The 27,391-nt window shown below is 37.7% G+C and overlaps 1 protein-coding gene across 7 annotated transcripts in view; it reads right to left on the minus strand.

Annotated features, from left to right (window-relative positions):
- TBC1D5 (TBC1 domain family member 5) overlaps window positions 1–27,391 on the minus strand; it is a 320,349-nt gene that overhangs the window by 144,719 nt on the left and 148,239 nt on the right. For all 7 annotated transcript variants that reach the window (XM_074574990.1, XM_074574989.1, XM_074574987.1 and 4 more), the window contains 4 exons: window positions 18,056–18,122; window positions 4,550–4,658; window positions 2,607–2,696; window positions 2,432–2,503 (listed from right to left, as the gene is read on the minus strand). In XM_074574990.1, the coding sequence (XP_074431091.1) occupies window positions 2,432–2,503; window positions 2,607–2,696; window positions 4,550–4,658; window positions 18,056–18,122 (338 nt within the window). The remainder of the gene's footprint in view (window positions 1–2,431; window positions 2,504–2,606; window positions 2,697–4,549; window positions 4,659–18,055; window positions 18,123–27,391) is intronic.

Consider the following 27,391-nt stretch of genomic DNA (forward strand, 5'->3'; position numbering starts at 1 on the left):
CACTCCCAGAAAAAAAGGTCTGTATCACCGTACCGTACATTTCTCCTATGAATCTACAGACTCTAATTGGAAGCTGCTATAATTTCCATACTAAGAAATTGTTTGGAAGTAAGCTAGTTTGACTTAGTGGAGGCAAAATCAAATAAGGAATGTGTGTCGATCAAATACCTATTATGAAAGTGACATCATTCTAATGGTAGATACATACAGTGCAGATCAAGACTGGCCATTCTAAAAAAGTTTTAAGAGGGAGAACCAGGATATTTAAAGCTCGCTGTCAACAGAAAAAAATATTAAATAAAAGAGTTTGAAGTAGGTTTAGTTTCTTCTATATCTGTGCTTATGACCATTTCCACTCTCTTGCTTTGGTTTCCATGCCTTGTTTACCAAGAGTTTGCAAAAGCTAACCTGAAAGAAGTCAGCAAATGTTGTTTGTATGCTCCAGAAAAAGTATTGTAAAGCCTATTCTTTATTGTAAAGGGATGGTAGCTTGCCATATTGATCAAAATACAGAAGGAACAAAATCTATAGCAGTCTTTTCATGCAGCTAAGTTTTCAGATAGTGGCAGCACCAGTGAATGAAATACCATACAAAGAGAGGGGCTGCAATACTTCCAGAATTTCTTGCTCCCCTGTAAACAATTCACTGCCATGGTGGCTTATGCTCCACAGAAAGAAAAGAGAAAGCAAATGAATGTTATCTAGCAGAAGGAAGGTAAAATAACAAAAAAATCTAATGTTAGCCTCTATACTTGGGTTACAAACTATGAAAAAAGAACACCCCAACTTTAAAAGTATTTATATGCTTGACAACGTCTTATGTAAAACTAGTATCTTTTTAACTTGCAGCTCCTTTCATGCAGCTAGATCACATTTTGAAACTCCCCTGCCCCTGCTCCCTCCCTGGTCCGTCAGAGCAAAGGACAAAGGAAACAGAATCTGCATCGTAAAAAGGAACCAAGACCCAGGACACTGAAAGGGTAAAACATTAAGTCACTGCAGAGGCTCAGAGGCACTTCGCTCTTCATCCCTACACCTGGTTTGGCCCATGGCTTTGTTTTATAGATTAACTCCCTGCCACATACTCTGACATCTTAACCGTTGTCTTCTATCTCCTAAAGACAACACAGGCAGGAAGAAGGTTGTGCCACTGTGTATAATCACAAATTACAGCAGAAGCACTTTAAATCTTTGACATTTGACACAACAACTTTCTTCCCAGCTGGATGTAAGAATGGTTTGATGGCACGCATAGTCATGCCGGCTGCAGAGCCACCAATGTGCCTATGATCAATACTTCCATGTTTCCACAACCAAACCCATCTCTCCATCCACATTAAATATGAAGCAGAGTACCGCTCTAAATACAGACAAAATACGGGCTACCATTTTTGTGAACAAAACGGAAACCCAAGCAGTACCACCAAAGATAGCTGTGACAGTCTTTCCAGGTGTAAATCTCTCAAATGCAGCCAAACAAATTATTTTCATTGTATGAAGTTATTCTGAAAATGTGATAAAAAAGATTTTTCATAAACGGTAACATAATTAACAAAGATGACACATGCTATAAAATACCTAAGGGCTTTTAAGGTACAATAATATGCAGTGTAACAAAAAAAAAAAAAAAGCAGCCTAAAATTAAGCTCCCAAATCTACATGTAAATCCTCATCAAAGTGTCATGACTTCAAGAATACCAAGCTACTGGGAGGTCCCATTAATTTCAGTGAGAGCTGGATGCTCTGTGCTTAATGGCAGTCAGGCCAAATACTTTTACCACATTTTCAGTATTTCTTTAAAATCTGGATCTGTCATTTTGCAGCTGGCTGCTTTCTGATTAGAAAAGAAACTTTTGTTTCTTTTAACTGTATAAAGAAAAAGAATTAAAAACCTTGGAAGAAATGTATATCATGCAGCCTGGTGCTTTAGACATTAAGTCAGCACGTATACAACTCAGACATGCAACAATTCTATTTTTGCTGGAGAAAAACTTCCAAGGCTGAACAGTCTTCCAGAGGAGGGCTCTTCAGTATTTGCTGCTAACAGCATTCCCTTCATATTGACTGTTTAAACACTCCTTCAATTAGAGCCATTTTGTGTATAAAATGAAAACACAGCGGTAAAAAAGCGTATCAGTCAACGAAAGGATACACTGTGAAACTGGACTTACAGTCCAGCACTGATTTTTTGTTCATCACAGCCTTCCTTGTGAGAAGCCCTGAAAAATCAGAATATTTACCTGGAAATGAGCATTTCTGGTGGTTCAGCAGAGCCTGTAAACCACTGTTAACACAAACCAGTTTGAAAATTAAGGAGGGAGATTTTAGCACCTGCCATTTTTCCTTCTTCAGCAAGAACTCACTTGTGTCAGTATGATGATGATGATAATTTTAGTAGCACGTACGTTGATAGAACCAAGGGTCAACTTACCCCTTCGTCCTGAGAGAGTGGGTTGTTGATTATCAGATCTTGCTGTCCTGCTTTGCGAGGGTTTGTAATGTGCTAGGTAAAAACAGAAAAAAATCAAATCCTCTTCTGTCCTATTGTCAGTATTAACACCTATGTCAATGCAGGAGAGTAGAGAGCCCAGTTTGTATCAACTTACAATTTCTTTGATCTTGTTGTAAGAAGTTCTTAAGTCTGAAGTGGTTTTAATCCATTGACTTCTGTCTTGCGGTAGAACCTCCAGAAATAACTATCAACAAAACAAAATAAATCCATTAAGTTTAATCATTTAATGGCTTTTCATATAAATCCTACCAGACAGCATAAACCGTCTCAGAAAGGAGGAGCAATACTCTACACATAAGGAGAAGAAAGTAAAGACCTATAAAATACTCCTGGCTTTAGTACTTTCCAGTCAATAAATAAGAAGCTAGAAACAGTAACAGTTCTAGGGTAGGAAATAAAGCATTAAAAAAACCTGAAGCCACAAACTCAAGCTTTATAAAATGTCACAACTTCAGTAAAGTTGATTGAGACTTCCAAGGCAGAAACGAAATGCAAAGAAGAGATGAAAATGAACATACAAAACTTGAAGCTATTTACATAACACCGATGAGCTAATGCAACATGCTGAAAACAAAACATGAATGCAGGGCAGAAACTAAGAACTCGGAGATATACTCTACCTAAGGAATGTGGAAAGGGAAAAGTCTTAATCTATAGAAAAGTAACATGTTCTAGAATTCTGCAAGACAGTTAAAAGAGTAAATTTTGCAAAAAGTCCATGAATATGCCTACATCTCAGTTCTTTCTCATTTCTGTTTAAAAAGGGTTAGAAAGAAACATCTATTGGAAAATACTATGTAATTGCATATAAAATAAGGAAAAAAACCCAGAGTATTGTCTTGCCTTTTAATTGTTTTTATCTATCCGTTATAAAGTGTTATGAATAATACTGACAAACAAAAAAACATTCCCAAATTATTAAAAATACGTAAATATTTCAGAACTTATATTGATAATATTTTTAAAACAGGCAGTCTAAAACAGAGCCATAACCTATATTGGGACACGCAAATAAAACCAGCCTTATTTCTAAAATAAAACCACTCCTTGATTTACTTAGTAGACAGTGAGGAACTTGACGCTTTTGCTAGTTCAGGCTTTTGAGTTATGTCCTCCTAATTTAGAGGCTCAAGAAAAAGCAGACTGGTAAAACAATGCCTGTGGCATATATTCACCTGGCCTCCTGACAAAAGTATTTTCATTAACTTTAAATTTGTTAAATGCTACACACTTCTCAAATTTCAAACTTCAATTTTCAAATTTCTTTCATTCATATACAAAGAGTATTTTCATTTTCTTTCTCTAGGTCTTTGTGCCAAAGTGAAGACTGAGAAATCCCAAAGGAGGTAATTTAAATTATCAGTGTTAACATACAGCGTCTCTACGAGGGAAGATGTTCTCTATTATCAAAGTTAGTGCAGAACTGAAGACCTGATGCCAGTGCAACAAAATTCTTTTGGACTTATATATAGCATCTCAGTATTACTTTGCTTTCTTTTTCTCTTCCTTCCCCTGCAGCTTTTAAAAAATACAGTAAGAGACCTCTGAGGACCTACTGCGTTTTAAGATTGGAAGACCTGGCTTCCCTCTCTATCCAGTCATTACAAGAAGGATTGGTCCTCATTTTCTCAGTTCACTGGGAAAAGCTGCTAGCAGAAGCATCAGACTCATTTTAAAGGAGTCCCAGGTTCCACAAAACATAAATTGTGAGACAAACTTCCTTTTTATTTCCAGTGCACGACTTCACTGCACAGAGACCGAGAAGAGAGATGGCGGTGTGGCGCTCAATTCTAAACACATCACCCAGCACACAGAGATTCTTTCCTAGGAATCTTTCGCTATCACCCACAATTCAGCTTTAAGGCAACTCAATATGATTAGCAAATGTCCTATGAATTATAAAAATGAGTAGGAAAACATTGGGATGAAGTCTCTTGGAAAATTCATGATTCTTTGCATCAATAATCTTCCAGCGCATCAGGTAATGTGTTGATATATTGCAATCACAAACTGTAAATAAATATTTTCTCTTCTTACCTTCCAGCAAACACTACGGAACCTGCTGCTTCTCAGCTGCCCATTAATCCCCTTCAGCCGTATAGTTGCCAAGTAATTGTTGTTTACAAATAGTTCTTCCCATTCTTTACTGCGTGCAAAAGCAAAAGGAATGAACATTTAAACAAAACCAAAAAAGTCTTAGCTGATTTAAGGACTATATGACACTACACGATTTTGGATAAGCAGAGGAAAGGAACTTTTTTAAATGTATATATTTAGTTGTGTACCATTTCTAAACGCATGGTTGTCTTTTTGGACACATTTCTTCTTTGGATTTAATGAATATGTAGATCGCTATAATTATGCCAGCTACTGAAATTCATAATGTCTATGGAGGCTATTCCATTTCCTCTAAAATGTTGGTACTGCAGTTCAGTGAATAAACAAGAAAAATGAATATTAATATAAGCACATTCATGTTTCAGCTGTAGACAAAGAAGTACCTATTCCAAAAATATGCAACAGAAAAGTATACTGTTGACTGTATTAGCTCCTCACATGACATATTTGCTTAAATGAACCTTCTTTTCTTCTTAATGTCAAGCTGGGCAGTTAAGCATAATAGAAGATGACTTTCTTTAACATTTAGTGCTATTTACTATTGAAATCACTCCTACTTCTTTCTACATGATCAGTTTTAAAATTTTAACAGGTGCTAGCAAATTTAAAAAAACATCAAAAAATTAAAAAGCCTCACTGTATAAACTGTTAAAGGCAAGCTTGAGTACCTTGCAGTACCTATGGCTGACTAGATAAACAACCTAAATATGCCTCCCAGGCATGCAGGCACCAGGGGCCTAACACCTGTGCCTCATTAATATACAAGTAAATCTGCTCTACTGGGAAACAATTGGAAATTAATTGTCCCAAACCATCTACTGAGTTTGAATAAAAGAATTAAATCTATATTTCCTGCACCTTCTACTGAAATGAATCTCAAGAACAGGATAAGCCATTTGATGGTCTTAGGAGCCCAAGACTTGCTCACAGGCTTTCTGCAACCACTCTAAAATCCAAAGGGTAATTTCAATGAAAAGAGCTGGGTTATGTGCAAGGAAATGTGTTTCAGATTTATTTTCAGTGCATGTCCTCAAGGTGAACATCTCCCTCTCCCACTGTCACATGGGAGACTATTACTTCTCCCTGGGAGACCAAATGAAACCAGGAAGAGGGAAACTACTATTGTGACTCCAGGGTAAGATCTTACCAGATTTCTTTCACTAAGGAGGGTCACAGAGTGGGTTATACTGAATACCAACAAACTCTGGTTTTGCAAACTGCCCTAAATATACGCAAGCTAGAGTTAGATAGCTTTCAGACTTTTAAGCTGAGTTGTGAGGGTCACCTTTTTGAAACCTTGTTTTAGATAAAACTTTTCCAGCTTCAGAACAGAATTATATGATACTGTAGCTAGGAATAGTTGGGGAACGGACTTGGCAAGCCGGGAAATTATGGTCCTGTTCCTCTGAGACAGGAGTGAACTTACAATCCGTGCTGAGATCAGAAGTATTGTATTTGTGAATGCATCACCTTTCAGCTAGGATCAATCTCTAAAAAAACAGGTGTTTACTTCTGGGCCTTGATTATTAACTGCTTTGAAAATTGAAGATACTCCAGATAAGGAGAAAGAAGACTAAAGTAGAGTTATCTTGCAGGGGGTTAGGGCTGCTTTCACCTTCTGCCAACTGCCAATGTTCCCAAGTGACCAGAACAGCAGCAAGCAACTCCAATGGTGTGGGGCAGCTTCCTTCTTTCCTGCCACATTCCCCATTGTCCAAGTCAAAAAGACTATCTGGTCATTTCACTGGCTCCCTGTCTCCCATACATCCTCACCTCCTGCAGTGAGCTGCCTACGATTGTTTACCACGATTCTATCTCCTTTAAATACAACGGATGGTATATAGCAGACACAGCTTGAGAAAAATCTGGCCCTTCCTTTCACAGTCATTTATACTTGAGTAACTACAGTATATTACGCCTATCTAAATAACCCTCCTGTTTCTATCATGTATAATATTCTTCGTTTGCCATTGTAAATTCTGTAGCATCATCGGCCATTATAACTACTGCCAAGCTGCCTCCCCAAGGTAGCGATGCTTCAAGAGTGACCCATTGCCCTGCGCACACGACAGGTCAGCCTCTGAAGCTATTCACATGGTTCTGCAAGTGGATGACATTCCCACAACGTCTTTGAAAATGCCGGTATGTTTCAAGGTTTCAACCAGCATAACTGTGAATACAAAGAACAGAGAGGAAAGAAACTCTTCAGGTTATTTTTTTTCACCAACTGCTGGGAGCGATTGCTACACAGTAAGAAAGAAGTTTCAACACTTCTTAAATTGTATTAGTGCAGATACTATGTTTTGTCTTTTTTTTTTTTTTTTTTTTTAATTTGTAATGCAATTCCAAACACGTTTTGAGCAAAATTACATTTAAAACAGCCAAAAGAAATTTGGCAAGATCATATCTCCTCCGCATCCCCCCTTGACTGCTGGGCTCACTAAAAAGAAAAGTTATGAGGAACTGAAAAGAAAAGACTTGGAAGCTGGAATCTGCTTCAGTTTTAGTAGAGCTGACTGATATCTAAAATCCTTTCTGAACAACATTCACTAATTAATTTCTCAAATATTTTGAATGAAGGCTAATAAATTAAGCCTTACAATTCTAGAGACTCTTTCAATAATGGTAACACTGTGTAATATCAACAAGCTATCAGTTCTAAAAGGATAATTTTTAAAATGATATAGCCCTACTCTGTAAACTAATATCTATGAGCCTTGTTAACCCAGGCTTGCAGAAAACTCATCGGTCAAAGTGAAATGAGCAATGAAGATTGGAAGTCAAGTCTACCACATCCCATTTGCTTCACTGAAGTGAAAGACTTCAAGAGCCAATTGGAACCACTTAAACTATGAATAAGCACATGCAATTGTTTTTAATCAAACTAGAAAATTAAATGCATAATCATGTGCAAATACCCCCTTTAGGTTGTGCAATTAAAATAAAGGCAAATGCCAATGTTAATGTTTTCTGGTTATTTTGTACATATTTTTCATTTCCCATTCTTATTTAAATATCCTGCCTAATATACTGTTGTACATATTGTAAAGTTTCCATAATACAAGGCCTGCACAAGGGGAAAGTAATTGGATTAATGTTTCTTTAAGAAACTGAATTTCACATGCCGTATCTATGCTGTAACCGTCCAACGTAAAATATTTATTGGCATGAGTTAGGGACAGTTGCATTACTTAGAAGTGGGAAAAGTGCTCAATACGAACGAATGAAAAAGCAAGCAAATCAACGTGAGGGATGAAGGTTGCAGATTTGTTCTGCAAGGTTTGTTCTTAGTTCTCATCTGTTCCTTTCCCTCTTTTGAAACATGCATTTATGTCATAACTACAAGAGATTGAATCTGTCTGCAGAAGAATTTTATTTTGGGCTCCACTCTAATACACACACTTTCTTGCTTATAAGGAATGAGGCTGACCTCCTAGCCAACCATATATAAGCATATTTACTCTTCTCTTTCTTTCCAACGGGACATATTTTGTGGATCTGATGCTTGTTACAACAACTACAAACATTAGATTTTCAGAGATAAAAGTCCAAAGACTTGGAAGAGAAACGTTTCTCTGACGACACACTGTAAGGAAGGGAGCACAATGAGCAGGACTTTACATCAGAAAGGCTAAGTAAAATTTTACATGCACTTCAATACCTTTTTTGAAAAGGTATTTAAATCCCTGAGGTCTAGCATTTTAGCAAAATGTTGTGCCACTATGGCACAACTATACAGGAACAAGCAATTATAAACTCTTTAAGAATGAGTGACACCAATAATGTAATAAATCTCCTGGAAAATAATTCTGGAATCCAAATAGTAATTCCCAGAGTTTTACTGAGGCAACACTGAGCTGTGGTAGTGTTGGGGAGAGGTAATGGAGACTTTCTTCCACTGACAGCCAGTAGTGGAACATCACCCCCTGGCTCTGCTGCTAAATTTCCATCCGCAGCATAATGGCAAAATCAGTGCATATAGAGTAGGTACGTGGAAGAATGCAAGGGTAGCCCACCTAAGCTCATCACAAAATAAATACTCTATTCAGAAGAGGAAGAAATACAATTGAGGAAGAGTGGTACAACAGTAATCACCACTAGGTAACTTCTGCATTTACCTATTTACAGGATAAAGCTGCTGATGTATACAAATGCAGATCCTTCCCAAGTTTAAAGCTAGTGTAAGAAGCATTCTTGTCCTACAATGTTCAGACAACATCAAACTCTGTGGAAAACACTAAGCCCCACAGAAATGTAAAAATGTGAATAACCACATCAAACTACAATCTACATCACTGAAAAAGGGCAAAGATTCATTTCTGGGATGGCAAGGGCTCAGACCTACCCGGTAAATATTACTGGCCATAATTATTTCACTTTCAGTTGAAACTGCGGGTAACAAAGAAGCCAGTATCTATCAGGTCATTAGACAGTGAATATAGTTATTTTATCTCATGCATATTTAAAATATTTTATGCCAAGTTTTGAAATTCCATTTTTGTGTCCATGATGAAACAAGACCAATTCAGTATTTGCAACAACATTTAGATAACAAGGAATATTTCTCAGTTCATGAAAGAATACTGCAATACTATTGAAAGGTGTGAACATTTGCATACATATTTGAGATTTCAATCTAAATCTCGAGCTTATTCTACCCTCTAGACCAATACTGAAGGATAAAATGGATAGTCTCATAGAGATCCAAAGAAAACTCTTGAGCAGTGCTGCTAGTTTTGGCAAAATCATCTAAAACAAAGTGGTGTGCATGCCCCCAGAAAAGCCAATTTCACTTTTTCATACCATTTTTTGTTAGTCTTCAGGATGTGCTTTTTAAAATGTCGAGACCCAAAATCAACTCCCCAGAGGCACCCAGTGAAGCAACAGGCTACTTAACAGGCCGTCAGAAAGAAAAAAAATCCTCGAATTATTGTGTCATATGTTTTGCAATTTGAGGTCTTTATTGATAGGAACATCAATAAGTGAATGTAATATCTATATTTAAATAGAGGCAACAGTTCTTTTCAAACATACTGTATAAATCCAAGAAACACGCATAGTTTGTATTATTTATTATGCCATAAAACGAACATTTGAGAAAGAAGTGATGCAACAGCCAGGAATGTAATGAAAACAGAGTTAATTCTATAAAAACAGGGGGAAGAAACAATTGAAAGGTAGTACCAAGTAATAAGCAGTAAGTTTCTAAAACAAAACCATTTCTGAGACACATGGATTTTTATTTGCTACCCTGAAAATCCACTTGACAGCCTTAATGTGAAGGCTTATCAATCTGCTTGGAAAATATATGTATTTTCCTCTGTTTCTCAAACTCCTGCCTCAGGATACGAGGCAGAGTTAACAGCCATGTAAGTGTGAATATGCATGGCTGCACTGCTGGGAGGCTCAACATTCAAAGGCCAGATTTTTCTAAACAGTTCAGGTTTCATCTGCTTTTGGCTGACATACAGTTAAAAAGGTTTGCGTGAAGAAAAGTAAAATCACTTTCTTAGCATAAACATTCCAGAAAAAACTTGAGGTTATTAGCTAGCTATGCTCTTCAAGCTATCAGTCCGTTTGCGGAACAGTCCAGGGAACTGAAATAAGGGTGCACTGGCAGTGGGACACGTTGCCAGCACCTCTCCTAGCAGCACTGGATCTGAGGCAGAACCCAGATATACCTTCCTCCATACTCCAAACTGTCCACCTTGCCTTGGTGGTCCTCCGCCAAAGAGCCACGTTTGGCCCTGGGAGAGCGTTTCACTTCCAACACTGTAATTGTTCAGCTTGCGTAGGAGAATTCTTGTTACACCCATTTCAAGGTCTAAATTTCATCAGCTTGTTCTCCTCTACTTATTACTTCATGCACACATTTACAGAATGGCAAAACAAAATGTAGCTATTGTGTTCAATTGCTTTTATTTTTGTATTGTAACTGATGTGCCAGTTGCAGAGTCAAGGCTTTCTAGTTTATACTCCCCCCCCTCCCCATTACTTTTAAAACCCTTTGCATGTACATGTGGAACGTTTTCTTTCTAGGTCTCCTGGTTAGAGTTCCCTTCTGCTATTTTACCCTTCTGCTAATTTGTAGCCACAGCTCCACAAGTCATCAAACTAAAAAATGGATGTAATAGTGAAACTGAGATACTTTTTGCAGGAACATGCCTCAAAATGCCAAAATGTTTCTGTGCTTGCACCTAACTAGATAGAGCAGGTCTAGAACCGCTGCAGTCGTGACAGTATTTTAAAATATCCACCCAATTTCAAAACTTGGATGATTTTATGATATGCAGGGTGACAAATGCAAAATCCTAGTTAATATCGTTAATTCCACCTTAACTTTGTAAATCCATCCATTTTGCACGCAGTGACATAAGAAAATGAGTAAGTGACTTCATGATATAAGCTTAGTCTCTTGAACTGACTAGGTTTTATTGCCATCATTAAAAACCATGTAGTTTTACTAGAAGCAAGCCTTTGCTCTTTAGATTGATTTCAATCATACATTATTTTGAGAAAGCTTTTGTCTTCAAACTTCTTTGGATTAAAAACTGACATTCCTCAAACCTGCTGTCTTGCATTCAAGTTTTACATACAGTTCTAGGTTATGGTGGGTTTTTTAAAAAAAACAAAATGAAATCACTCATTTTGAGATTTTGAGCAGAGCGTAGGAAAATCAAGATACCCGGTTTAACCTTCAGTAGTTCTGTTATAAAGTTGTAGCATGTAACTCTTCCATTTAAAATCCCACTGAGCCAGTGGGGACACTGAGGTAGTACTCTGAACAAAGAGCTGATCCTCTCCACGTTCTCTTGCTGCTAAACCCAGCCAACAATTTCCAGTTTTGTGGGAGATGTTCTTGCTTTTATGTCACTGTGCATCTCGTGGACTAGAAGCTAATGCCAGCATGATTAAGATCTTAAAAAGAGTACTTTAGCATCAAAAAATATACAGTGCCATTCACCTGCCAGTTAGTCATGTTCCTGCAAAGACAATGTGAGTTCTGAGTTTTAAATGAATGACAATGAAGTTCATTGCATTACTTAGACTCGCTGACCCTCAGGACTTTAAGTAAATATTTCAAATTCATTATTGCCAAATTTTGTGTTAGAAGGAAGAATTGTGAAAGGTTTTGGGGACAAAATGAAAATCACAAGACCAATTCCATAGGGTTCCTTTCTTTTCTATCAACTTTACTAAGGGACGAACAGTGCTTACAAAAAAGAAAAATCTTCATTTAGAAACAAAAAAGAAGCAAACAAAATACTTCTGAAACGTTTCCAACCTGGTATTTCTGACCTCATATGGTATGCTGCACATGCTACTTATCTTAGCACTGAATTTTTGTTTAGAAATTCATGTTTTGCACTCATGTAGACTCTCCTCCTTCTGCTCTTGCCCCAGGTGTAGTCTCCTTCTGATTTAGAACAAATTAATTCAATTTTTTTTTTATTTTGAATAATAGGGTTTACAGAATCACAGAGTAGTTGAGGTTGGAAGGGACCTCTGAAGGTCATCTGCTCCAATCCCCCTGCTCAAGCAGGGCAACCTACAGCCACCTGCCCAGGACCATCCAAGGTGGGGGATGCCACAACCTCCCTGGGCAACTTGTGCCACTGCTCAGTCATCCTCACAGTAAAAAAAATTCTCCTTATGTTCAGACAGAACCTCATGTGTTTCAATTTGTGTCCATTACCTCTGGTCTTGTGGCTTGGCACCACTGAAAAGAGCGTGGTTCTGTCCTCTTTGCAGGTATTTATATACATTGATAAGATCTCCCCTGAGACTTCTCTCCTCCAGGCTAAACAGTCCCAGCTCTCTCAGCCTTTCCTCAGAGGAGACATCCTCCAGTCCCTTCACCATCTCAGTGGCCCTTTGCTGCACCTTCTCCAGTACGTCCGTGTCTGTCTTGTACTGGGGAGCCCAGAACTCAACACAGTACTCCAGATGTAGAGAAGAGGGAAAGGATCACCTACTCTGACGTGCTGGCAACATCCCTCCTCAATGCATCCCAGGATACTATTAGCCTTCTTCACTGCAAGGGTGCGTTGATGGCTCACGTTCAACTTGATGTCCACCAGAACCCCCAGGTCCTTTTCTACCAAGCCACCTTCCAAGCCCCCAGCATATATTAGTGCCTGGGGTTCTTGCTCCCCAGGTGCAGGGCTTTGCAGTTCTCCTTGTTGAACTTCATGAAGTTCATGTCAGCCCATTTCTCCAGCCTGGGAGGGTCTCTCTGGACGGCAGCACAACCATCCAGTGTATAAGAGTCACTTTATCTTGCTGGAAATATGAGATTTCCAAGATGGAATTTCTAACTTCTTCACAGACATGGACAAAATGAGAGTACTGGCACAGACTGCCACATACAAAGAAAGATTATAAGCACATTCAGAACGTAATCTTTCAGAAGAATCACAAAATTCAAGGAGAGAGTTTACAGGCTCTCAGACAAAATCAACTCGTACTGAAAAGGCCTCTTTGCACATAGACGGTATTAACCAAGATGGCGTATAGCAAAAGGTTCTAGGCAAGACAAACAAACATGGATGCCAGCTTTACTGCTTCCTTCTGGAAAGAGAGGGAGGATGCAAGTGCTGAGAACTCTCCTTAGAGAACGGAAGTGCAGTGCCACTTCATTGCTTCACCTTCTATTCCCAAATTTTTGTGTCTCAAAATATTTGAAAACTCCAGTAGAAACAAGCTTGTTCTTTACAGCTCTTGATTACGTGTGGACACGTAATAGTGGACAAAGTTAGGAAAAATAGATTATAATTGCACAGATGTGGTTTAAAAGTAAAACAATAAAGAAACACCACCTGTGTGTAAGCAAGACTAAATAGGCTTGTGTAGATGGGAATGGGCTGCTTCCTAACAGATTAAGACATGAATTTTCCACAGGGTGGAGGTATATAGGTTGCCTACATCTTCGCACTATGTTTAACATATAAAGACAGAGGCTATGTAGCCATTTCTGGCTCAGCTGCCACGAAAAGCCACAGGTCAAAGAGGAATCAAACTAGTTTCACTATCCACTTTTGGAAAGGGGTGGAAACAGCGAGGAACAGCTTGCACCCCTTGCCGTCTTTCTTCTGTAGGCTCAGTATCAGTCCTGCAGTTGTTGGCTGGCACACAAGAAACATGCCTCAGCCAGCAGGACCACATTGCCTTTTTGCAGTAAGAAAGAAAACATCTGGTAAGCAGAATCTGTAAGAAGTCAGGGGAAGAAAACGGAATACGAAAGTCTCTTATACTAACTCTTCTGCCTATTTGAAATATCAGCAGAAGGAAGAATATACATTGTCTACATAACCTACAACTTTGAGCAATCATCACTTGTTAAGGAGTTTAAGGCACACAGGAAAGAACTTTATCCTGATACATGGCGTAGAAATTAAACTTATGTACAAGTGCAGAGATGTATTAAGAAATTATCCAGCATAGTAGTCATGGGTCTTTGAATCATAAAGTAAGTTAACAACACAAGTATGAAAAGTGAGCTTTTTTTAGGCTATATATTTATTAGAAGCAGTATTAATGTATGAATCCACCTTGGAAGAAAATAAGTGTCCTTGAGATGTTAGATTCTATCAGCCAAATTGAATGTCTGCATCAATGGCTCTCCCTAAAAGTCATAATTAGGTCATTAAAATATATTTAGAAAAATAGCCTGTAAAATAAAGTTAAAAAATACTCACCTTCATTTTATTTCATAGGTCACTGTTATACCATCTAATAAGATAATTAAAAACATGCAAGCAGCTGGTACTGAGGCTAAACAGATTAATGTAATAGTCTGTAGTCATATGTGCTGGCAAGGGGTTCACCTCTTTGGCGAGGAGAAGGTCAGCTGCCCTTGGGAAGGCAGGAGAAAGACAGTATTTCTACTTTCCAGCAGCGCTGCATTGCAGATACTGAAACTAGAGACCCACACCTATTTTTCTTTTCCTTTTGGTGAAGTCCTCCAATTTACATGTTCAGAAAACACTTTAACCATAGCAGTAAAATAATACAGTACATCAGAACTCAAATATTTTCCTCAAGTTTCTTCTGTTTTAAAGATGACAGTTACTATATGTCTAAATCCTTGTTCAAATTTTTCTAATAGTGAACTTCAAATTTTGATGACATGGTTCTAGGAAATAATTTTCATAATTTCTTATTAGTAAAGCTTCTTCCCAAGCACACAAAGATACTTCCATCAGAGTCTAAGACCAACTAGAAAACTGTCTGTGACCTGGCAGGATGCATTCACAAACTCACAGAATATTTAGAAATATGTGCCAGTCACATGTGCTTTTCGTTTACATTACTTACAAACTTTATGACCTAAAGGGAAATGCTCACTATCTGAACATAAGCAACATTAAATCTGTGCCGTGATAAACACTAGAAAAAGCCACAAACTCTAAGGCGACACCATCATATTAAAAATAAAACCATACAAATAATTCTGGAGCATTATAAATATATCAAAGGATAATGGTCTGACATCCTTTATTAATACATACACATACGCTCAGGGCCTTGTACTGGATACTGTAAAATTGTCCTTTAAAATAGAAAGTGTTGGAATCAAGTAACACCTCCCGCTCTGTGTTTTTTTCATTGTGGTAAGAACAATATGCTCTTAAGTGCACTTCAATAGCAAAACACATTCACAGTCAAATGTTTTTAAACATTTGGAGTTGCCTCTTTTCCTAAATAAATTGTAAAGAGACTGCTACTGATAAAACATGAAGCAGCTTTTGTTTCAGTAAAAATTTCCAGTAGAATTTTGCATGTATCAGCCTTCTGCAAGCATGACATCGACCATGATCTAAAGATGCCTTTGCCTCTTTTCCAGCAAAAATTCACTAGCCAGTCTTTTTTAAATACAACAGACCGAAACATATTGGGTAAACAAGACTATCATCAGTTTTATCCAATTACTAACTTAATGAAACACTATTAATTGACAGTATCCTAATGAGTCCTTAAAGGAATAACAACCATTTACATCGTTCCCTTTTAAGGTAGTTTAAGATTTACTTTTCATCTTTCATAAGGTATTAACCACCCATTTTTACTTTATATGCAGCATAGAACAATAACTATCAACACAATATGCAACCCAACCAGCAAATTTACAGCCAGTCTTATTATATGATGTGAGTTACTTACCACTGAGCAGAAAACATTCATTTCACACCTTAAACATTGTAATACTACTTAATAACAGTGCTAGCTTGCCAACTGCTAAAAGTCAGAGGTTTCTTTTATATATATATATATATGTGGGTATACACACACAGACATACATATATATATATACACGGTACTATCTTGCTTTATTACCTTGCCTCTAATTATCACAATAATACTCTGGCAGTGGTATATAGGACTGCTTTTAAAATATTAATTAATTTCAGTTTTGTAAGTTAAGCTGTAATCCTCTCTGACAGAATACGATTATTATTTAGTGGAAGTCGTAGCCAACATCCTATTTATTATATGCTCTCTAGACTGAGGAATATGGAGATACAAAGGCCAACTTTAACCTTCTCTTATTCGTGGAGCATTAAAGATGGCTGAGGATTCACTACAGCTGAGGCTAGGCTAGTTTAGCACCCTGGACTGGCTCACTGAGAGATGAGTGCCACTGGGGCGGCGGCGAAGGGACAGGTAGAAAGGGTCAGATCCCAGCTTACACTCCTGTGGAACCTGAGCCTCGCTGAAGCTGGCGGCTGCTGCTTCAAGTTTTACCTTGGCAGGGTACAAGAGCTGGGGCTCTTGAGTTAACGAGTTTCAGGTGCAAGTGTCCCAGAATTAATGGCAGTGAGAGCTCCCAACTCCTTCCTTTTGCTGACCTGGCTAAATTCTATCTTGCCTATTTTTTTCTGAGACTGCTTCATGGTCTCTGTATGTATACGCTTCTCACCTAAAAAATATGACGATTATTCCAGGTAGTATTTTTGAGCCCTTCTTTTAACTTAGTATGTTACATGCATCAGAGAACACAAATATGACAAGAAATCGAGTCATGTGGATCTGCTAACGTATTTTTCTCCAAGTGAAGATGCTAACTACCATCGAAGGGTTTTATATCATCACAAAGTAGATTTCATTAGAGCAGACTTACTAGAGAACAGAAAATTGGAAGGATTCATAAACCAAACCTCCCCTGTCCCACTGTATCCCTGCAGGCACACCCTTTTTTCCAACCTTGCTCTCAGTCCAGAAGCTTCCTCTGGGTGTCTGAATCGCAACAAACTCTTCACTGTTCCCACTAGGTCCTTATGAGAAGTCTTTCGCTTCAACATCCTCAAGACCAGGCTGTTTGCTCCCTGCTCTCCTCAGCAATCTCTCCATCTCCAGCCCACAACAGGTTCTCCAGGCGTTGTGTCCCTCTGTCCCACCCCACACCTGAAGGCTTCTCAAGCCCAGCACAGCTCACTGCCTGCAAGATGGTGTGATATTCCCCACCCAGCCGGCTGCAACCAGGACAAGGCAATCAGGCAGGTTCCTCTTGCCTGCCTGCACCTCTTTGAAGTACAGACTCCAGCAGACTACAAACAAAAAATGAAAAAGATGCCATCCACCATAGCTCAACACATGAATCCAAAATGATCATGTGCTAAGCTTGGTTTATTTTACCATACTTAAGAATCAAAATCAGATGCAGTCATTCTGGTTAGCACAAATCTTACTAGTAATTTACCAGTCACAAGGACAAAGATTTAGCATTTGTAGCAGAGGCAGTATTTTGCTGGCTGCAAGATGAAACCATCCATCTGCTGATTACCTTTCTGTGCTTTAAAGTACAAGAAACCCTCAGGTACATACCCAAGCAAGACTTGGGCGCAGTGACAGTGCTGCAAAAAGTTGCTCAGCCATCACGTTGCTTTAACTGGCGTTTACTATCAACAGAATTGAAATATTATTTTCCTCTTAGAAAACCTCAAATTTAAAAAATCCTGGCTTTGGTTTTTGACCTGCAATAACAAGCAAATAGACTTCCATGTGGTCCATAGATCCAGTTACTTTGGAGAAGAGCAGTAAGGTGATCCCTGGTGAGTTAAATATTTCAACAACATTCAGCTTAGCTGCTACGAGTTTAGGTGAGATTTTCTATTTTATTGCATATTTTGAAGAAAACAAAGCAAAAAAAACCCCTTAAAAATATTTAGGCTTAAAAACATCGTGTACTTTCATTAGTTAAGCATTTTGAACAGCTTTCTCCAAAAAAAATAAAAATCCAGAAAACAACTTCTCAGATCATTCCTTAATTAAATCATTCATGTCCTTTAGTCTACTGACTGTTGATATTCAGATAGTACAATGCTCTTAAAATACACGGACCTGTCCTTTTGCTTTAAATAGATTATGCTGCTTATTATATTTAAACTTTTAAAAATTAGAAAATAAATATAAAAAATTACCAACCTGTAAGAAATAAATGTTCTATCAGAATCTGAGGTGTGTTGTGTGCTTCCATTTTCATTTGATCCTCCTAATACAAAAATAAAAGAAAACACCTTTGTTATAAGACAACCCTGATAATAAATAACACAGTATCAATGCGAATTGCAATTGATTTTACCATATATGGTAACTTTAGTTTACAACAAAACTTACATAGACAAGTCTCAACTTTACATCTTCAAATTCTTTCAGCTGGCAAGAGAGACAACTAGCCTCCACGTTCAGTTTGGAGTCTGAATGTTCTGAAAATCTGAGATTTAATTGCACTTGAAGTTTTGATTGAGGCCCTTCTCAACTTAATAAATACAATTTTACCAGCATAAGGTTACAGAGATATACCATATAAATAGAAGAGTTTGATTTTACTAACATTAAGTCAAAGAACGTAAAAGTTCATCTATTTTGTGAAAAATTTTGAGTTCGCTGTATGATACCAGGTATTTTTTTGTCATAGCACAAGTTCAAAGCTTCTCTGAAACTCCCTAAGTAGTGTGTCTGCAAAACACCTTGTTTTACATCCTGTGGGCTGTTTATACATAGAACAGTGACGTTCACAGAAACCACGGATTACAAGGAAACCTTCCTCTCTATACCTGCTTCTATTGAAGGACTGTTAAAAGCCAGAAAGAATCATCTGTTGTTCAAAGTAAATTTATTCGTGTCCAGTTTTGTACTATTTATTCTTGCCCAACCTGTCATTTAGCTTGATAATTATTCTATGTCCCTGTGTATTTCCTTAATTCATTTGCAGATAGCATCGTGCACCTTCGTGTCCTCTGTTCTGCTTACTAAAATAACTTTCTTTCAGTCTTTTTTCTAAATGAGGCTCCTTATTCCCTGTTTTGTTTAAGTCAGTCCTTCTTACACACGGAAAAGAAGGGACAGGAGCTGTAGACAGCATACTAAAAGTTTAATCAGTTGATCCTTTGGACAGTGGTTTTCCTCTCTATCAAAAAAATGCTGCTCAATATAGTCATGCCACACCATCTTGGAGTTTCACAGCCACTCTTAACCAACACTCCTACATGTTTACTCTCCATTTTTACTTACAAAAATAAGTTTGAAGTTTACAGTAAAAATTCTTGATAGTACAATACTGTATTTCACACTATTGCATGCTCTTTCTAGTCCTCTTCCTCAGAAAGGACCAGTCCTACCCGAATACTCTATTTGTACTTGCACTGGACACTTCCTTCTAATATTTTTTCTTCACAAAAGCCCATCAGTGCAGTCTCTCACTTTGTGGTAAGACAACAAATAAAAATATTGGATAAGATCAGTTCCACCACAAACTCCACTAAAAATAATTCTTTCATTAAAACCTGCATTTCTCTATTCATCTTATAATTGCTATACTTCACTAATCCCCATCCTTTCTATTTCATAACATCTCCTGTGGCAATACATCAGATGGTTTACTGAGGTCCAGAAAGACTTAGTGTATTTCCTTAATGTATATTTTGAACAACTTCCAGGTTAGCTGGGCACAATCTCCTGTTTAACAGAACACTCGCACTGTAAATTAAGCCATTCGCTTCTCTTTTCTCTCTTATTTCTTCCTTAAAAACTTTTCTAAAGCCCTGCACAGATAATAGTCAACATATATAGCTGCTTTGCTATCACTTTTTTTCCTCTTAATCTAAGTGCAGGTACTACATTTCTCCTCCTTCAAATATATGCTACCAGCCACAAACTAAAAGACTAAAAAGTTGTTCCATGGAGCAGTATTTGTCAGTATTCTCGAAAGACACTTACTCTGCAAGTCAGACGCTTTAATGTTTATTGGATGTGCTAATTTATAATAGCTACCCAACACTCCCCTTTATTTTATTTATTTATTTTCAGGCTTTTGCCTGAAATTTTGTTTTTACAGTTTAGATGGTACCTGAATTACATTTAATATCATTTGTCCATTTGCACTGCAAGATGGTTCTAATTTTCTTCCCCAGAAAGCTTCTTTACATAGTCAAGTAACATTTTCTTGCTAATTGAAATTCCCTTCTTATGATCTAATTCAAATTAACTTTTGCTAATTGTCACTACAACCCCACCCTTTCTGCTATCCAGGAAGTAGCCTTCTTTGCAGATCAAACTGTTCTTCTGTTTCAGTCAGGATCTTTGCTTACTCCAGACACTCCGGAAAAAATACTTCATCATTCACTTTGGCATAGAACTTTCCTTCCAAGTGTTTTTTCTCGTCTAGTTTGGAATGCCTTTTTTTTTTTTATTAACTTTTGCACCTTTGTCTAAAATGAATCCCATACCTCTACTACATTTTAGTCTAAAATTGCTCGGTCCGGTTGATTTCACTAATTAGCTCTGTCAATTTATTTTGAAAATGGAAATCCTACTTAATCAATCTGCTTTTTGTTTACTAAATTTAACTAAATTAACACCACCAGATACTTCATCCAGGAGACGACCCTCCCATTATTAATAACCATCTGTTCCATTTTTTCTTGTTTCTTGGAAAATAGTCTCCCATATTGGGACAGTTTTAAGTAATACGTTTTTTCATATATTACCCATCTCCACATCTGATCCTGAGCATACAGAGAAATGACTGAACTGTGTTCAGTCTCTTTTAAAGCCATATGGCTAGGTGCAGTGATACCGGGCAATTGTTTATAGGGACACCGCACACCAAAACGGATCCCGAATGCACTACGGCACTTTATTTATGCTTAGACAACTCCTACGCATTCACCTATCACACTGGTCAGACTGAAAAAGAAAACTCATTCACAACGCTAAGTTCACATGCTGAAAAACATCTTTTGTGACTCTTTTCAAGAATGGCAACACCATCTTCTTCCTTTCTGAAGAATGCGGCTTAAGAATATCTCAAAAAATGCAAGGCCATTATCATCTTTCAACTAAACCATTTGTCCTGCTTGGAGAGTGAACAGGACTCTGCAAAGAAAAAACAGAATCTTGGTGATAAAAGTTGTTCTTTTATCAGGATTCCACAGTGAACATTTGGTGGGATCCTGGGTCTGCTCCATCCACCAAGCTGTCCTTGACAAACTACTCTACACGTAGCTTGCTTTATTCTGAAACACTCTCTCAGAAGACAACAATTTCCTTTATTTAAATGACCGCCACAATACTTCAGCATTCTTAATTGCACACCCGTTGTTAATAAATCTCACATTGATACAAGTTATTGTTGGGGTTTTTTTTTAAGAGCCGCTTTTGCTGCACCACTGTGTCATTAGCAGCAGCTACCAAAACTGGATAAGACTAGGTGCGCTCAGCTCTCAAAACCAGGATTTAGTGGAGTGGGCACTTCTGTGGTTGTTTTCTTACTCCATTCCCTTTAGGACAGATAATGTCTGTTATGACATCTTGAAAGATGATTTAGATGTCTTTCACTGAAAGCGATAAAAATGATAAAGCAAAGTGCAAAGTATTCATAGACTTAAGAGATGATTCACTAAATTTTACCCACTTCTATCCAAAAGGCTTTCTAGCTAATCGTGGTAAGTTTTCCTGGTCAGCAATGCTTGAGAACAAATGGGACAGGTGCTTCACGAACTAATGACAATAAGCTGTGGGAATCCGTGCCCTGGATCACCTCTCCTCAGGCAAGTTCCAGTAACTCCTCCTTTTGAAAGGTAGGTGAACTCCCAGTAGAACAAATACATTACTTGCATTTTCTTCAGTGATACTGATCCAACTTCCTGGTAAAATTAGGATGTATACTGTTATGAACATAACAGTTATGAATATAAGATTCATGATGCTGGTAACAGAAATTGTGGTCTCCTTTATAAATCCTAATTGATTCAGTATTATCCTAATCTTTAGATCCTTTCAGAGACTAAAAAATGTGAAGAAGGGCTCTGTGGAAGAAACTGAACCCTGCCCCACACCTCCTGAAAATGTTTCCAAACTTCAAATGCAAAAGCTGGGGAAAAAAGGGTAAAATAAATCTTACCATACTTTCAGAGGAAAGAGAAGGGAACCAATCGGTACTATAACAAGCATCAGTACCAAAGTAAATACAGCTAAGGTACCCAGCTTTCAGCACTAGAGCAGTCGCTGGTTTTAATACAGTAATCAAATAAGGCAGTATCCTTCCAAAGGGGCTGAAGATCATCTGGATATCTTTCTTGCTGCTGCTTTAAATGGAGAAACTCCCTCTTCTGAGAATGAACACTTTCTCCCAAAAGAATTCAGTTCTATCACCCTACTTTAGCAAAGGCTGTTCTTGTGCATGGAGACCAGGGGCTGAAGGGAGCGGGGAGTTGGGTAGCTGGGACCTGGTACTACTGGACACAGCTGGAGGCTGTTTCAAGAGAATTTGCATGGCTTGAAATTGCTGCTTTTACTAACCAGCCAAAAAAAGAACGTTTCAAATGCTGGCTTCTTTAGATTTCAGAGATGCGGGGAGAAGGATTTGTACATTGTACATCTACTAGGGTACTAAATTCACCTAGAACACACAGGCTTGTCACTTCAGTAACTGTTTTCTTGTAACATGTTTGAGATTATACACATAGCACAAAGTAGATGAACCCAGCATCAGGAGGACGCCAAATACACTTTCTGAAGATTATCTGAAAACCACGTGTGGAAATTGTAACAAGGAGAAGTCTAATTTAAATACGCACACTATTTTTGCATTTTTATTTTTTAACAGCCTATTATACTGATAGTATTAATATCTTCTCAAAGAAGACCTTTTCCAAGGTGCAGTGCACAGTTCCCACTTCAGGCAATAAGAAGAAACTGGATAGCATTTCAGAGCCCCAGTTCAAGAGCAGGAAGATGCTCTGGGTTTGCACCAGGCACAAGGAGCACTCTGAGCTTAAGCATATGCTCAACAAGAGTGAAAAAGCGTGTGAAGAACGATGTAGGGATCTGACGTTTCTCACTCATCTCCTTCATTACGTCTCTGAAAACAGCTACTTTCTGTGAGATGCAAAAATGCAGCACAGAACTTCGTACGGAGAAGGGCTGGGATACTATCATAACCAGCTGCGAGGCTACAAAGTCAAGAACCTCGAGTGACATCCCCTTACTCTATGGATATACTCCTACTTTCAAAAATAATTGAACGCTTTTCTTTTTTCTTTTGAAAATATGTTTTGATAGTGAAGAAATGTCTTTACTTGTATACATATTTCTGTATGTATGTATACACGCATATGCATGTCTATGTGTGGGCACATGTATATTTATATTGTGCTAACCGATTTACCAATCTTGTGTCAGGTCTGAAAGGGTTTTATGGCTGGCGGTTAAGGAATTTGTGATAAAAGTGATCCCACTTAGGAAATCAAATTGTGCATTCCCCTGCTAACGAGTGTCAAAATGGAGACAGATCTCTCTGCTGACGAGTTTGCACTCTGCTTAATATTTTCTTTGTATTCTAATCAAAGGTTAAAGTGTTGTTAAAAAACAAAATTTATGTAACAGTTGTGAAAATTTAAGTTCAGGTTGATATAAAACACTCGATCATTAATGCAGTGTTTTATGATTAGAGACAAGGAAAATTTTAACACAAATATATGCTTGCAGTCTAAGGTTGTCAATTCTTATAACATGACTTCCAAATTCCATGCTATATTCATTTTCAGCATATTTAAAGCTTAATAATTTAATGATTTATCCAATTTTAATTTATACTTTCAAAACCACTTTGAACAATCTGAGGTGCCACTGGAGATCATAACAGTGGTCCTGGTTAAGTCAAATAATAATTATAGCGCTTTCACTTTAAAGATGAGATTATTTTTAATTATTGAGTGAAGTACTTGAGGTACCATACTTATATAATTACGCTACTCATTAAATGGTTATTGAAAGCTGAAATGTAATTTTAATGACAGCTACCTATTTTTCTTTGCACACTTTATAGATGACAGATCAGTCAGGAATTCTAGTTTGCTCAAAAAATCCTTGCAGCTGCACTGGTTCTTTCAGGTGTAAAACAATTAAGCTGTGGTTTTTTTAAAACCTTTAAACATATTTTTTTTCTCCAATGATATATGATATACAGGAATTAGTAAAAAAAGAACAATAATGCATGCATATTTTTTCTTCTTCACAATAACATCAAAATTCTGGCCCTGAACTATATACATTCCAAACAATATCCCCAAAAAACTAGTGACAATACAAATATGGAAGAATGATTTTAGTCAAAATGTGTTGCTCATATAATGCAAACAGAAAAAATTGCTTAACAGATTGCAGACCTTTATTGTGAGTATAAAGGGGTAATCAACATACAATAAGCATTTTACTGTGCATTAAAACTATATATAATGCCACGAGACTCCTTTGCTTTTTGTAACACCAAGGTTCACAACTCTTCAAACATAAAATTCTTTCATCCTATTTGCTCCACAGATAGATATTCATCAAACTGCTCCGGATAAAATTTATTCTAATATGTAGGAATCTCTGACAATTGACACCACAGGGTCGTGGTCTCAGAAACGAGCATCTAAAGACTTATGCTCTGTATTTTAATCCTTTATACACGATGTTTGAAATTCAGCATATTTGTCCATTGTTCCAAAGGCTGGTATCTTATTCAAATTAAGCTTTCCTTTTTCACAATGAAAACCAAACAGAAGAGTAAATTTGTTTCATTAACAATATTAAAGCAAAGATTTCTGAGTTCGCTGTATGGGGAAAAGGCAATAAAGTTTTGAAGAGGGAAAAACTGCTTTGTTCCTTCAATCCCCTAGTTGAAATTAATTATAGCAAATGTTTATGAAAACATCTGTTCCATACAGTTATAAATTCTTAATTTTAGCATGGGCGATTCCAGGCTCCTCTATTATTTTGAAAGAGAGCAGTCTGACAATTGAAAGGTTTACAAAAGAGCAGACAATTTGCATTTCTACAGCACCAAATATGCAGTTTGGAAAGTCTTCAGGATCTCTGCAGCAAAGAAAAAAAAAATACAAAAAGACTAAGACGACCGAAGCCTTCTGATTTGGGCCCGCTGATAGACCAAAAAAATGGCAGTAGGAGGAGAGAAAATAAAAAATAAAAGGAGAGCTAATCCCAAAACATACGGCAAATTGGGGTTTTACTACACAAACTAGATCTTTAAAAAGTAAAACGTGGCGGAGCTGTGCGTTTCTCGGTTATGGATTTTGATGGATTCCCGAGGAGGGAGGGAGGGAAGCCGAGGGCAGTGCCGCGTCCTGCCAAGAGAGGGCGCTGCAGAGTTTAAGATGATGCGGCCGCTGCTCCCCTCCCGCCGCTCCATCCCGGGGAGCGGCAGCCCCCCCGCACCCCCCCCCGCACCCCCCCCCGCCCCAGCCAGACGCTCCTTCGGACTTTTTTACATAACACCCTTGCAACTACACTGTTAAATTCAATTTACACCAAATAAGCTTTTAAAATGATTAAATGGAGCAAGCTCGCAGCAGTGTACAGAAACTGAAAATAATGCCTTCAGCTAAAGAATTAAGTGCACAGCACTTCTGATATTTATAAAATAATTATTAGGCTGGAAAGTTGAAGAACGTTTCACTCTGAGCAAGTTGTTTAAGTTGTCTGAAATAAATATGATGCAACTTTTCGGTGAGCAATCTTTTAAGTACAAACCCGACTCTCTATCCCTCGCTTCAAGTTCATTTAGCGTCAGATGCATACTTTGAATGCGTGCTTTGCTTGGTACAGATTTTTTGGTCGCGTTTTAGTTTCAACAACTGTGCCCTAAAACATTATATTTTGCCACGAGTGAAACAGAAAATAATGCGCTATGATGACGAGCGACATATGCAGATAATTAACTGTGAGACTTTGCCATTAGAAGTACAAAAGTCTTACATGGGCTGAAACATTTAATTTGTTTATCTTTAAAAATTAATATGAGGAAAACATAATAAACATTAATGGTGTTTTTTCCCCCTTTAAGCTTATTTGAGTTAGGCAAGGAACACAATCGTAAACCACAACAGAGTGCCCGCACGTATGCTAATGTTGTGATAGTGAAAGCCGGTCACATTTGAAAACAGGTAAGGAACGCTGGCACCAAGGTGCAAAATCAAAGCCTGTTTCAGCCCAGCAGAAAGCTGCTGAACAAGGTGATAGGCAGACACGTTGGTTTGCAGTTATGAGCAAAACTTCTGGAGATAATAAGAATACCTTGTACCGCGCGTTGCTCAAACCCAGTCAATTCCGGTGTCTTTTGGATTGCTGATTTACAACAATCAAGTGGCATCTTCTATGATCTTTGCATATAAAATCAGAATTGCGTATGTGCATACACATACACGAGTAACACCCTGCGTACTCTCCAGGCAAAAGCTCTGTTTGAAATAATTTTGTCTATGCACTTTAGTTTAAATCAAGGCACATAAAATGAAGAGGGTTTCCATTTTAAGTGAAACTGCTTCTGAGTGTTCACAAATCTAAACACCAACCCTGTCATTAGGATAGCCTGTAAATTAACATACCACTTTTCCACATGTAAAATGAATGTGTGAAAAAGTGTGGATGGGAAAAGATACAGAAAAGTCTAGATGACTGAGCTGGGAATTAGAATGTAGCATCACTGTTTAAATTCAACAATAAGTATATTCAAAGTACTTCCTCATAATATTTATTTTCCTGATGAAGCCTCTGCGTTCACCAAAATAGGCTGAGCTACACACTGTACTCTAGACTAAAAAACAGTAAAATCCATAGAACAAGGAATATTACTCTAATACTGATGAACTAATTCATAGGAATGCTTGAGAAAAATCCTCGGTTGATTGCAAGGTACCAAAATCTTAAATAATTTACATCCAGAGGTGTTTTAATATGATCTCTTTGAACACGATGGGAAGCCCGAGTTTAACTGTGATGCTAATAGTGATTTAAACACTTCAGAAAATGCACGTACATGGAAAAATAGTTTGACTTCCCATTTAGTGGGAGCCACACAATACTAGCTTATATAAGCAAATGTGACTTCCACTGAAGTCGATAAGCATTTAGTCCAGTGACGCCTGGATTGAATTTGTTACCAGCAGCAATAAGACTCGTAAAAGAAAAAATCCACAGGGTAAGGTAAACTGTGATTCTTCGAACTTTTCTTCAGTTATTGTTTCTCTTACTGCACCTGTCTTCGGTCTGTAGTAAATTCTGTCCACTTCTGTTCACATGCTCAGTACTACAGCCCGTACCTGCTACTTAACCTGGCCGATCATTTACCATCTATAACTTAAACAAGTTCCTAGGTCATCAGCAAGCGTGACTCAAAAGACTCCAGGACAAGATACAAACATTTTCATGTCGTCTAAAATAAGTGGAAGCTGTATACCTAATAAATAATATCAT

Source organism: Larus michahellis, chromosome 2, assembly GCF_964199755.1.
Source record: "Larus michahellis chromosome 2, bLarMic1.1, whole genome shotgun sequence".
NCBI lineage: Eukaryota > Metazoa > Chordata > Aves > Charadriiformes > Laridae > Larus > Larus michahellis.